The sequence below is a fragment of the Hypanus sabinus genome, chromosome X1 (assembly GCF_030144855.1).
Source record: "Hypanus sabinus isolate sHypSab1 chromosome X1, sHypSab1.hap1, whole genome shotgun sequence".
Taxonomy (NCBI): domain Eukaryota; kingdom Metazoa; phylum Chordata; class Chondrichthyes; order Myliobatiformes; family Dasyatidae; genus Hypanus; species Hypanus sabinus.
This window is the reverse complement of record NC_082738.1, coordinates 51034267-51047489: the sequence shown is the minus strand read 5'-3', so window position 1 is coordinate 51047489 and position 13223 is coordinate 51034267. Positions and strand designations below refer to the sequence as shown.

At 37.0% G+C, this 13223-nt stretch overlaps 1 protein-coding gene across 1 annotated transcript in view; it reads right to left on the bottom strand.

The window, feature by feature from the left end:
• Positions 1 to 469: 469 nt before the first annotated feature.
• The window catches only part of LOC132384937 (neurabin-2-like), a 239285-nt gene continuing 226531 nt past the window's right edge, over positions 470 to 13223 (bottom strand). The window contains exon 11 of the mRNA XM_059956593.1: positions 470 to 1074. Within this exon, the coding sequence (XP_059812576.1) occupies positions 1057 to 1074 (18 nt within the window). The 3' untranslated portion in view covers positions 470 to 1056. The remainder of the gene's footprint in view (positions 1075 to 13223) is intronic.

Genomic DNA, 13223 nt, shown 5'->3' with positions numbered 1-13223 from the left:
ACTCGGGTCAAGCAGCCTCTGTGGAGAGAAATATACAGTCAACATTTCGGGTCAGGATGCTTTATCTTGAGATACTATCCATTTCTTTCCAATAGCTGCTGCCTGACCTGGAGAATTCCTCCAGCACTTTGTGTGTTGCTCCAGGTTCCAGCATCTACAATCTCTTGTCTCTCCATTGATACCTTGGGTAAATAATGACCACAGCAGACCAGGCTGGATAATTAATACTGGGCAACATTTCTGTTGCTGTTTGGTAGACACGGACTCCTGCTGCAGTGAATGCATGGAAGTTGGGTGAGGATTAAATCAAGGCTTTGTTGTGACTTTCTAACAGTGAATAGATTGCTTCTGCTCAGCAATGAGCACAAATTCATCATGAATGACAGAAAACTGCATCTCAGTAGGACAACATCCGCATTGAAGTAATGAGTGGAAGATGCACAGATACTAGGACACTAAACTTAGGAATTATATTTTATTCAGATTTGCTACAAAGCTTCTGTTGACCTTTATCACTCACAAACTCGGGACTTCTGCAGGTTAAACTTAAAATCCTATTAAGTTCTTTTTAATATTAGACTTGAACACAAATTACAATGTACAGAGTTGTAACAGAGAAAGAAACCATATTAATTGATAAACATGCATCATCATCCACAGCTATCACAATGTTTATTTTTCACAAAAATTGCACAATCAGGTGATAAATGCTTTAGCAATATTAGCAATGAATATAAATTTAAAATGACAGCCCAAAAAATCTACAGCACATGGAATGGAAAGCAGCAGAAACAATGCTTAAATTTATAGCAATGTTAAAAGGATGTACCTTTAACAGTATTGCAACAGGGAGAAGAATATAAGAGGAAATAAAGCAGATCAACATTTTCAACAACTGGAACTGCTCATGTTTCAAGGATTAAATGCAATCTGAAGACCTGTGATGGCGAATTCACATTGAATGTCTATAAGGCAATATTGACTCTCAACACTGCATGACGTGGTCTTGTTCGAAGCTGGTGAAGCTTGCTTCTCAAATCATTGCCATCTGAATGGCTATTGTAACGATTCCTCCTTTGCAACAGAGAGAATTACAAGCCAAGTTATGAGACAAGTAATGCTGGAATTTTCAACAATGGATTAAGCAAAAAGATACCACTAAAACAAAATGAAATAAAAAGTCCTAATGCTAACAAGAATTGATGTGGTAAGTACAATAAACTGTTGAGAGCTGACGAATCAACTCTTCTCGGGCTTCAAGCCGGGTACAGGTATCGATTATAACCGATGTATCAATGACAAACTCTGCCATCCTCATCATGGATGATGACCAAGCATCATCCCTGATGAAGAGCTAACTTTCCAAAATTATCTCTGTATGCACTGTTTGACATTAGAAAGGCTATGACAAACTTTACAGTAGAAAAGTATTACTGATCTTACAGTCACCTATTTATAGCTTGCATGGGATTATTAAATTTCATATAACCAATGAATTTCTGATATTTAACTACAAATCATAAACTAGTTAAAAAGATATTTTAAATTTAAGGATTAAGTTATTCAAGAATGCAGGGTCTGTGTTCTCATTTAGTTGTGGTGGCTTTTAAAAGGCCGCAGGAACAGAAAGCAAAATTACATTAGAGCTAAGTACTTTTCCAATGTCTGCAGCATTTTGTGAAGACTGCAATCAGAAAACCTATAATAATTTAACAGCAAAAAACAATGTGGTAAACAGTCTCATTGTTATATATTAACATCATGAAGAGCTTGCTTTTCCTATGGAAATTTTAAAAAAGTTTTAAAAAGTTAGACCTGCAATTCCAATAATAATACTGTTTAAAGGAAATCCTCCCACAGTATTTCTGATGCCATTAGCACCCAGCAATCAAAGGACATTTTCCTTTATTATTCCATATAAAAGAAATCAGGCCAGGGTATTTTTGAATATAATATAAAAAATATTGCTTTACTTGACCAGTGATTGAAATGAATAAACACAAGATAAGTAAGCCCTTCAACCCTACTGATCTCCTTTACTACTAAACTAGTGCCGAATTAATTAAAAGCACACTCTAGTGCTCTCAAAAAGCAAACATGCAATTAAATTCAAAATGCTGTCTTGAAGCACAAATAGTGGAATGATCCAAGATGCAGAGTTGTACTGCGAGCCAAACACTGTAAATTTCCCCCTTTATAGCAAAGGACATTCAAGGTACTTCGTTATTCCAGAAATTCACATGCTAATACAATTTCTGCAGACCAATATAATTTATTGCAACCAAGCTTAGCAATTGCACATTTAACTACAGAGATACAATTGGTCAAAAAGAGTATTCATACATTTTCAGTTTTACTGTCAAATGCTAATTAACACACATCTGCAAGTGCGTGTGTTTATACACACTCAAACACACCAAAATAAAATTGCAGGCCAGCTGCTCATTGTGATTTGCTAAATTGCAAGTTAGTATAGCTTGCAGACAAACCTTTTGTATAGACCACACTACCATGGCTTGTAGGGTGATTTTGATGATTTTGCTTCTGGGTCCAATGTCATCTTATTAGGTCTTTAAAGGTAAGCTTTAAGAGGATTAATGATTTCTAGCATTCAAATGTTACAGAGGTGTTGTTTTAATTGGCTTTTGATATTTTTGCTTCCACTAAAATAAATGAAGTCACATTTCATCACACACTCATTTAAGAATAAGGTCTATATCAAATGGCAGGCTAACTATTTAAGGACTACCATTCTCCATGCAGACATGGGACACAACTAGTAATACACTTTTAACTCTATAAACAATACAGATTCTTACTTTGTAATTTTTGATGCGTAACCATGATTAGCTTCAGAAATACACATCTTTATTGATAATCAATTCAAATAAATGGAGTAATACTGCTCTCAGAAATCTTAAAGGACAAAGCTAGGAAAGTAGTAATTTTGAATACAGGTATTTAAAATAATGCCCTATACTGTTATTAAATTCAAGCACTCTCACCTGCATTCTCTATTGATTTCTTATAAACTCAGTAGGCAAATATGAAGAGGGTATCTGAGCAGTCTAAGAAGTGAAAGCTTTGAATAAGGTTCATTGATCGCGAAGCTGGTTGGGGACAGAAAGAGGTATCTGACCATTTTTCAATGTAATCATTAAACATATTACGCAAATGTACTGTACAGCTATGTTTATCTGTAACATGATTAATGATTATTGTCGGGCTCCATGCAGGCCTGTCTTCGCACATGACCCTAAACCTGGCAACACAACGCCTGAGCTACTAAGACACAACTTTACTAAATTTACAGATCTAAGTGAATATCTTGCCATGCTACCTAGGCAAATTGAATCACAGAGTCATAGAGCACTACAGCACAAAACTAGGCCCCTTGGCTCATCTAGCCTATGCCAAACTGTTAATCTGCCTAGTCTCATCAGACCTCACCTGACCATAGACCTTCATACCCCTCCCATCCATGTACTTAACCAAACTTCTCCAAAGTCTTGCAATTAAACTTGCATCCACCACCTCTGCTGGCAGCTCATTATGCACTTTTACCACTCTCTGAGTGAAGAAGTTCCCCCTCAGGTTCCCCTTAAATATTTCCCCTTTCACCCTTAACCTACAGCCTTTAGTTTTAGTCTCACCCAACCTCAGTGGAAAAAGCCTGTTTGTATTTACCCTATCTATACTTCTCGTAATTTTGTATCCCTCCATCAAAGCTCCCCTCATTCTCCTATGCTCCAGGATGTGGGCATTACATCTGTGCAATGCTCTGCATATTGCACTTCCCAAACAAATTCCTTAAAGCCTTGTTGTCGGGACAGTTGCTTCTTACAAAACACTCAAAGAAAGCCTAGTCAGTGGAAGACTGTCAATCACTTAACACCTTTGTTCACATTTTTAGCATGAAAATGGTTTGTTCATTTAAACATGTGGCTTGGTGAGCCTAAACTAATTGCTGCCTCATTTAAATTGCTTGGTAAATATTTTATTTCCCCCTACCAGCTCAGAGAACTGTCCAAGGACCTCAATGACTATATGCCCATTTATGTTGATGGAAGTTGCGTGCTTTGACCTCCTGGAGCTGATGTGCATTTTTTTCAGAATTCCATCCAGAATAGAAGCTGAGTTGTATAGTTTTGACAACCTCATATCCTCCTGCCAAGTCATATCCACGCTCAGTCGAACCCTTTTACCGTAGTGCCAAATCCCTGGATCTGGAGAGGTTCCTGAAGTGATTTTCTTGAAAAAGGGGCAAAATAAAATGCATTCCAAAGTTGTTTTTTTTTTTCCCTTGGCTGTGCGGTATATGTGTATAATTAAAAAATATAAAGAAAGCTTTGTTTTGCCAGATTTTTGAAGAAGTTTTAATTATTGATACACATTATATAATAGTAAATGACTAAATTCCAGCAATGAAAGACTATTGCAGTAATTAATGATGGTTCATTAATATTGCAACAGTAAGGTGATAAGGAAATAAAATATGTCACTTCTAACCCTAGTTTCTTAATTATAAATGAAATTTGACAAACTGTTTCTTTTGATTTGCCATGGTCATAATTTATTGGCTTGATTTGATCAAATAGTCATTGCATTGTGAACATCATGGAGTCTGGCTTATGTGCAAATCCACTCTCCCCCCCAGAATAAACAAAAACTTCATTTTAATATGAAGTCCATTTCAGTCATTCAGCATGATTAGAATATCTTGCACCTAGTGCGCAGATCAAGATGATACAACTATGGCCCATGAATGTGAATATGTATCATGCTACCATTCCACTGAAAATAAAAAAACAACGCCCTGCTTAAATTAACAGGTAGAAATTCAGACCATATTGCTCACAAAAGCAGTTGCAGAGCATCAGAACATCTTCACTGCTTGAATTTATGGGAAGTAACACTATAATTATAAATGCTTTTATGCAATTTATAATGAACAATCTCATTTAAACTATTCACAGATAACCTTGGCTCAAATACACATATCTGAGACTTAAGTTAATTGACCCGAAAGCTACAAGGTCTTGATAAAACAAATAAGTGTATCTTCCACACAGGTACAATGGGGAATAAATGCTTCAGAATTCATTGAACGATTTATGTTTTAAACCCTGCTGAAATTCTCCAAGCATAACTTCAGAAAACACAACATTGAGTTCACCCACAAGACAAGTAGAAGTGTTGCACTCAATATATGTGGTCATCTCCAGAGTGAAAGGATCAATGGAAGATTACAGTAAATATAAGAACAAGATCAAAAGGATAATTAGAGAGGAAAAAAATAATTGGCAATGTTTATTGCTAGAGCACATAATCCTTCTAGCACTAAATTTTAAGCAGATAGTGAAGGAAACAATTTCACATGGAGAATGAAATGGAAAAACAATACAGAATAAATCCAGTCAATAAATACCTTCTTAACAAGAACACAGCTGCATGTACTGCATTACTAAAAAGAAATTCATGCCTATTTTGTGAGCAAGTGGGAGCTCAATTAAATGAGCTCAATTGGGAATTGGGAAGCCAATTTGTTAAGATATTTTGGCATAGAGTACAATTTGAGACATGGAACATGCATAGTGTTCAGTGAAAGAACAAATGAATTTTGAACAATGGCTTCCAAAGCCTTCCATTAGTTAAATAATCCTTGCCTCCTGTCTAGTCCATTGTAGACTAAATGATAAAGATTTATTACTGTGATTTATCAATAACTCTTTCCTTGTGGTATCGTAAGACTAACTGGCTGGCAGCATTTGCAGAATCTCTTGTTTAGGATATGAATTTTTAAAAACTTTTTTATACAATAATTTTAATGCTCCTACGGCCTTTTGCCAATAACTAACACAATCCATGCAAGAGTGGTAGGGTCAGGGAATGAGCTCTGTGAAATGCTGTTGATCATCACTCAGAAATGTATGGCCCTTTGGACTGAAGGGAAGTTAATATAATCATCCCATTCAAGTACAGACAACCACAGGCCCATTGATAATCTGGTTAAATACTTAAATGTCAATCAAGAGTCAACAGTTGCAGAGTATCATCCATGATGGTTCCTCTTATAGAAACATCCTGCTCAATTAAACTCTGGCTTTTTTCCCCCACAGAAGTGATATCCAAAGTGGATAATATTAAACAAATATTTCTAAACAATTTTTGTAACTTTCCTTAGAAAAGCCTGCTAAAATTGAGAGACATGTTGCTGATTAGTAGACGTTCTTGTGGATGCATGAAATTTCGGTAAAACTTCTAATCAATATCTGGATGTGGATAAAGCAAGACCTGGAGGAATGGCAGGAAGCAACAGGGGCTTGTTGGTGGAGTCGTGTCAAGATGAAGCTGGAGGTATGCTACAGAATCAGTGTCTGGGTCTCCCAACACTTCTCTCTATGTATACGCATTCAGGAATATAGTTCAGCTTGAACTGGATAGAGAGCTCGCCATGTGAGGTGCAGAAAGCAGCAAAAACCTCAGAAGCAAGCATGCAAATAAACAAATCAGCAGCAAGTGACAATTGACGAGTACAGCATCTTAGATTTTGGAAAGAAAAATGTAGCTTGACAAATAAATAGCTAAAGGTGAATGAACATTGAGTGTGATATTGGATTTGATGTATAATTAGTGACAGACAAAATGAGCAGAATCTTTAAAGGTGCTGGGTCGAAGTGAAACCATGTCATATTACATTTTGTAGACAGACTTTGAACATTGTGTTCAATCACCAAGGTACAAGAATAATGCAGAGGTCAAAGAAGGCCTTAATAACTAATTACAGGGTCAAAGGATTAAATATAAAAATAGCATTTGTGTAGGAAATGTACATTAATGTTGATGGTCGATGCTGAATTGGCAGATAGTTTTGTGCCGTATGATTGAGCTGTAATGATATTCCAGAGAAACTAGGGTTTTACACTTAAGACAGTAGATGACTGAGAGGATAAGTGATATCATCGAAAAGTCATTAGTCAGCAAAGCACTTCTTCAGAGTATGTCAGGCCACAGGAACAGAGAGAAGCAGATATTAAAACAGACAAAATAGCTTACTAAGAACTTACTTGAAAAGTCTTTGACTCTCTCTGATAGGAAAATGGGTATAATATTGCAAACTCATTCAAAAGAGATGAACTGACAACAAAATTGATGACTCCAAATGATGTAAGTAGTTAGTGGTGAATGTTCTTTACATCTGTGGTGTTCCCCCGCCCCCCCATTAAGAGGCTCCAGAAGTTAAAGCAGTCCATGAATAACATTGAAGCAATTTAGCTAGGAAATTGGTAAAAATAAAAGTATCCTCAATAGTTGCCAGTCACAAAGCATTCCCCAGGAATCTCTAGTAAAGACCCAACTCCTGATTAAGAATGATTAGTAATATCATTCATTTATGGGAAGGAATGCATATTAAAACTGGAACTTTCATTCATAAAGATTGGGAGTTCAATAATTGATAATCGGGGAATGAGGTCACCTTCTGCATTGAGTAACTGCTCCCTCTTGTGGCATTGTTGAGAACAAAAAATTCACTTGACGATTGTTAACAAACGACCAGCAACTCTGAAACATCTGTGATTCAATTGCACGCAGACATTTTAAGATACTGGTTTCCTCTTTTCTAGACAGTTAAATAAGTAATTACTGTTAAAGGACTCAATACTGGAACTTTTCAGCACCATGTTTCACTTAGATAAAGAGAGATTGCAGATACCGGAAATCTGGAGCACCACACACAAGATGCTGGAGGAACTCAGCAGGTCAAGTAGCATCTATGGAGGGAAATGAACAATTGACATTTTGGGCCTTACCTCCATAGGTGCTGTCTGATTTGTTCAGTTTCTCCAGCATTTTGTGTGTTGCTCCATATTTCACTTATGTAGCTCCCTAACACTAATTGTACTGTATGTTGTATTTTAATCATCAAGGGGTTCTATTGGGCAGTTTACTTAAAAAGTTCTACTGGTTTCATGTTGGGAATTTTAAAACCAAATAGTCATGCATATTTTGTAGGAGTAAGTCCTGTAAGAGACCAGGAAGAATTAAAGTTTCAGAATAAAATGGAAAGATTATGAATGTGGAACATGTAAACTAGTGAGTGCCAGCTGGTTTATGAAGGGAGCAGTGGAACAGAATATAAACCCTGACATTATAGCATACTGTTGTTCTGGTGTGATTCCCAAAATCATAAGATCAAGTCTGATCTGCAACCTCAATAGGATGTAATTTCTCTTTGTTATAATGTGTCCATGTAGCTGCTTAGGACCAAATTTGAAGTGAGAAATTTGCTACAGACTTTCATATTTACAAATAATCTAACTATGATTTCTTTTCATTCCCATTTTAACATATGGTTGTAAGTGTTTCAGTGTCCACCAATTAATGAAGCTATACATTAAAATAATAAACTTCAGGTTAATACAAAATATTAATCAATTTTGAACTCCTACTATTTATGAACAATTACAATTAAAAATGTCATACATGTCCACACTTTTAACTTTACTCTACTGTGCTGTACAATAGTAATAATTACATGGTATTATAATGCTAGAATCTGTTAAAACATACACACACAGAGCAATTGATCAATGATTATATTTGCTCTGCACCATTAGGAAGACTGAAAATAATGTAAAACTTGATTTACTATTGGCTCAGTGAAGCAGTAAAGATCTGCAGTGCTTTGAGCATAGAAGGCTGACTTACTGACCACACTAGTTAAATAAAAATTCGACCATGTTTCAATGTAATTCATCATTAGAATGCATATTTAAATGGCATTGCTTCCTAGAATTCAAGGATTCCATTGACTATTTTGTTAAATAATTAAGCAAGCTCTTCAGTTTCCAGATAAAATAGTTGTTTTTTGGCCAAAACAATCTGCACTAATCAGTGATAGGTTGCATTGGAGGAGTACAGACTCCTATTGACACGTTCCGTAGGGTATCGCTGCATAGCGATTAGTGATATCATTCTGATTTATTTCTTTGTGTATTAATAAGTACATGGAGTAGGTTTTCCTCTGGCCACCATTTTAATGAAATCATTAAGTCTTAGCAAATGAGAAATTTGCAATCTTCATCAGACTGTGAGCACCAATGACGCCAAATGGGCTGACAAATACATTGACAAATTAATTCAATATGGGTCAATTGGACAAGTAAACCACACTGAATACTCTAAATAAGTCACTAGGTTCCAGTGCAGTACTGAAGGAATGGTGAATTATTTGAGATTCCAATATATGACAATGGAGGTGTATTCTTTGAAGGAAAAATTGACTAGGCTCCCATCTTCTCTCATGGGTGTGAGTAAAAGTGTTTTTGGCAGTATTTTTAGAGAAAGGGACTTATCCTTGTAACCTGTGCAACATTGAACTCTTAATCATTATCACAAAAACAGATTAGCTGATTATAATTATACTGATGTTCCTGGGATCTTGCTGTGCACATATTTAGCCACAGCGTGTCCTATTTTACAACAATGACTGCACTTCAAAGATGCCTCAATGGCTGTGAAGTACTTTGCTTCTTGAGACCATGAAAGTAAACCTTTCTTATCAAATTCTATCCGAAATTCTCACAATCTTATGCAGTTGATGTACAGTATGTTTAGAGAAAACCATCTTCACAACAGCAATAAGCACTGACTTACAAGAACACAGACTAGACATATACATCAATTCCAATATTCGCCGAGAATGGTTAACACTCGGCCAACACTAAATCCTGACATTTCCCAATCTTGTGTTCCGTGATGTAATTTTGGGTAGTGGGCTTGCTTGATGAGTGCAGAGCAAAACTCACTCGTCTTAAAAGCCATTAGGTTATAGAGCAGTATTGAGGGAGTGCTGAATGATTTGAGATGCCAGCAAGCTTTGGACAAAAAAATTAAATGAGGTCCAATCTGCTTTCTTGGGTATGTGTAAAATAAGTCACAGTTCTAAGAAAGGGAAAGGGAGTTATTCTGGTAGCCAGGGCAACATTTGTCTCTTAATTACCATCTGATTATCTGGTCATTATCAAATCAGTGTTTCTGCTAGCTTCTTGCTCAACTCAGGACATGGCAGGATGAGCAGGTAATGTACTGTAGGCCTACACCTATGCTACTTTACAGCAGAAACTTGAAAAAGGGTAGCAGGATAAGGCACGATGAGATGACCTCTATTTTTCTCTGTTTACAAGAACACAGCATGAATCACTGCTGCGCCATAGGAATAGCTCACAGGAATTGTGCAGGGAAATGCTGTAATGAATTCAATGCAAAAATAATCTTAAATTTCAGATCGCATCACTAGCATAATGGCATTACTGAAAGCAACAGTATGTCACTTCTGAAGATAATAGAACCTAAGTAAGGACAAAATTGTACATAAACATGAAATGACACATCTTAGTTTTCCCTTGTACTGCCTCAGTGCACTGTTGTAATGAAATGGTCTGTATGGATGGCATGCAAAAGTTTCTCACTGTATGTCAGTACATGTGTCAATAATAATAATCCAACTAATTTTTATTTATGATAAAACAAGTGCCATTTTCAATTTTATTTTGCTTCATATGAATCATACTACACCTCATTAAAAGGTATGATGTAATGGTTAAGGAAATGCTCAATATAAGGTAGGTTTGAGAGGCAATTTAATTTAAATGTAGAGGGGAATATCATAAGAAGCCTACCCAGTACTAGCAAAACATCGTCCAGACATTACAAGTTCATTTGTTCCAACCAGATACTTCAAAAGATCCTCACTACACTACTTATGAAGCAATAGAAGCTGCAGTCTAACAGCGAGTGATTGTCTTGGACATTTTTCTTGTAAGGACAATGATAATATAAAATGCTGCAGGTCTGTTTCCCTTGATTATTGGTGAAACAAAGCGGGGAAGCAGTATGGCCTCAGTTGTAATGAGGACTAGGCCTTGAGGCACAGGCTTGCCTGTTGCAGTAGTCCAGGAGAGGAGATACCGGAGGCGGTATAGCGTGGTGTCCGTGCTGGGTTGAGGGCTGGCCCCTTCCATCAGTGCTGCCTTCCAGTATTCGATCGGTGGAATGACATGCTGAGAACTGCTTATTCTTGCCAACAGCAGCCATACACAATCTATTTACAGGACATGTCACTCAGGGACTTGTGCTTATATATTTATTTATTGTGACTGTATGTTTGCTTGCCATCTTATATGTGTGATATATGCCTTATGCTATGTATGACTGTTAGTACTGTGTACTGTGTTTTGCACCTTGCCCCTGGAGTAACACTGTTTCATTGGGTGTTCATGGGTTTTCATGTATGGTTGAATGATAATTGAACTTGAACTTGAATTGAACAAGTTTAATCAATTTAAAAAGTATCATAAGATTAATAACTTCATATAAGCTAGGTTATACCTTATAACAGGAAATTTAATGAACATTCAGCTAACATGGTTGAAAACCATAAAAGAAACAATTTAACTTTTTCTGAAGTTGTATACATTTCACCAAATACAATTAGCACATACACGCAAGTGAAATTAACCAATTGCAATACAATCTCAAACAGTGGGCACAAGGATTATGCAAACCAGTTGGCTATGAAACCTCTAAACTGTAACAATCTGCAACAATAAAAGTATTTATCAAAAATCCAATATGGCTCAGTGTTTTCTATCTCTCCCCACAACCGAAGGAATATCTGGCAGGTCAAAGCAAGAACTGAGTTTGATGTGTAACCTGCTGTTTCAACTCAACAGTTCAGTTGTTAGTCTGCTAAATGTCCACTGTAATATCCAAGGAAGATAACAGTCATTTCAAAATTCATCAGTGTGAGGGATGTGGATTGTTTGCAAGGTAAGTTACGTGTTCATAAGAGATGAACAAGATGTTTCCTCTATATACTTACTGCTTTGACTCTTATCCCTGCTCTAATTTCTACCCTTCCTCTCTCCTCTATGATTAATCTCACACTGTGATTTCCAATTTAATGATAATTACTGTTGGCTCTTGCTTCTTATGAAATGGATTCAGAAGGCCACAAGTCATTCCCTTCAGACACTTGGAGACAAGGAAGGGGAGTTTCATTTCGTCAGACTAGATTCCAAAACCAAGTTCCTGAGTTGAAGGGGTAGCGTGTCAGTACAACACACACTGCACCCCCTTCTAGAATACCACAGATGGAAAAATAATCACATTTTGTAAGTAGCAGCTTTTAAAATATTTTGTTTTTAACTAAAGCCTTGAAATTCTTACCCTGTTTGGTCCTGCTAAATGTACCATTTGATTGTGTCAGTGCATTGCACCTTGCCTTGGAAATTAAGTTCTATTGAGTTGATGCCAATTGAATGAATTTCACAGGCAAATTTCAATGTACTGTGACATATAGCGCCAGTCAGGGATAAATTCCAAAATAAATGTATTATCCTCATGTTTCCCATGCTGCTGCACACAAGCAAGCTGCCTTCTTTATCCAGAAGTATTGAGTAGATTATGGTGGAACTCAGATTGCTGGCTTTGCTGGGGATTATTCATGCTCCTGCAGTGGTTCAGCTAGCAGTTAGGAATATTCAGTCGTTCATGGAACAACATTCCAAAGGGATGTCACTTGACAGTGGATTTTCAACATCTTATCCAGTGCCCTATAGCAAGAGTTGCCTTTCCAACCAAACATTTCAGTTGGTCTTGTGGGATCGATGGGACCAAGATTCTAAACCCATTGACCTGGCCTTGTTGGATTAAATAAGATCTTTACCTATGGTTTGAGATGTGTCTATTTTAATGCAAGGAGTATCATGAACAAAGTGGATGAGTTTAGAGCGTGGATCAGCACTTGGAGCTATGATGTTGCGGCCATTACAGAGACTTGGATGCCTCAGGGGCAGGAAAGGCTACTTAGAGTGCCCGGCTTTAGATGTTTCAGAAAGGACAGGGAGGGAGGCAAAAGAGGTGGGGGCGTGGCACTGTCAATCAGAGATAGTGTCACGGCCGCAGAAAAGGAGGAAGTCATGGAGGGATTGTCTACGGAGTCTCTGTGGGTGGAAGTTAGGAACAGGAAGGGGTTAATAACTCTACTGGGTGGTTTTTATAGACCACCCAATAGTCGAGAAGCAGATTGGGAGACAGATTCTGGAAAGTTGTAATAATAACAGGGTTGTTGTGGTGGGAAATTTTAATTTCTCAAATATCGATTGGCATGTCCCAAGAGCGAGGGGTTTAGATGGGGTGAAGTTTGTTAGGTGTGTTCA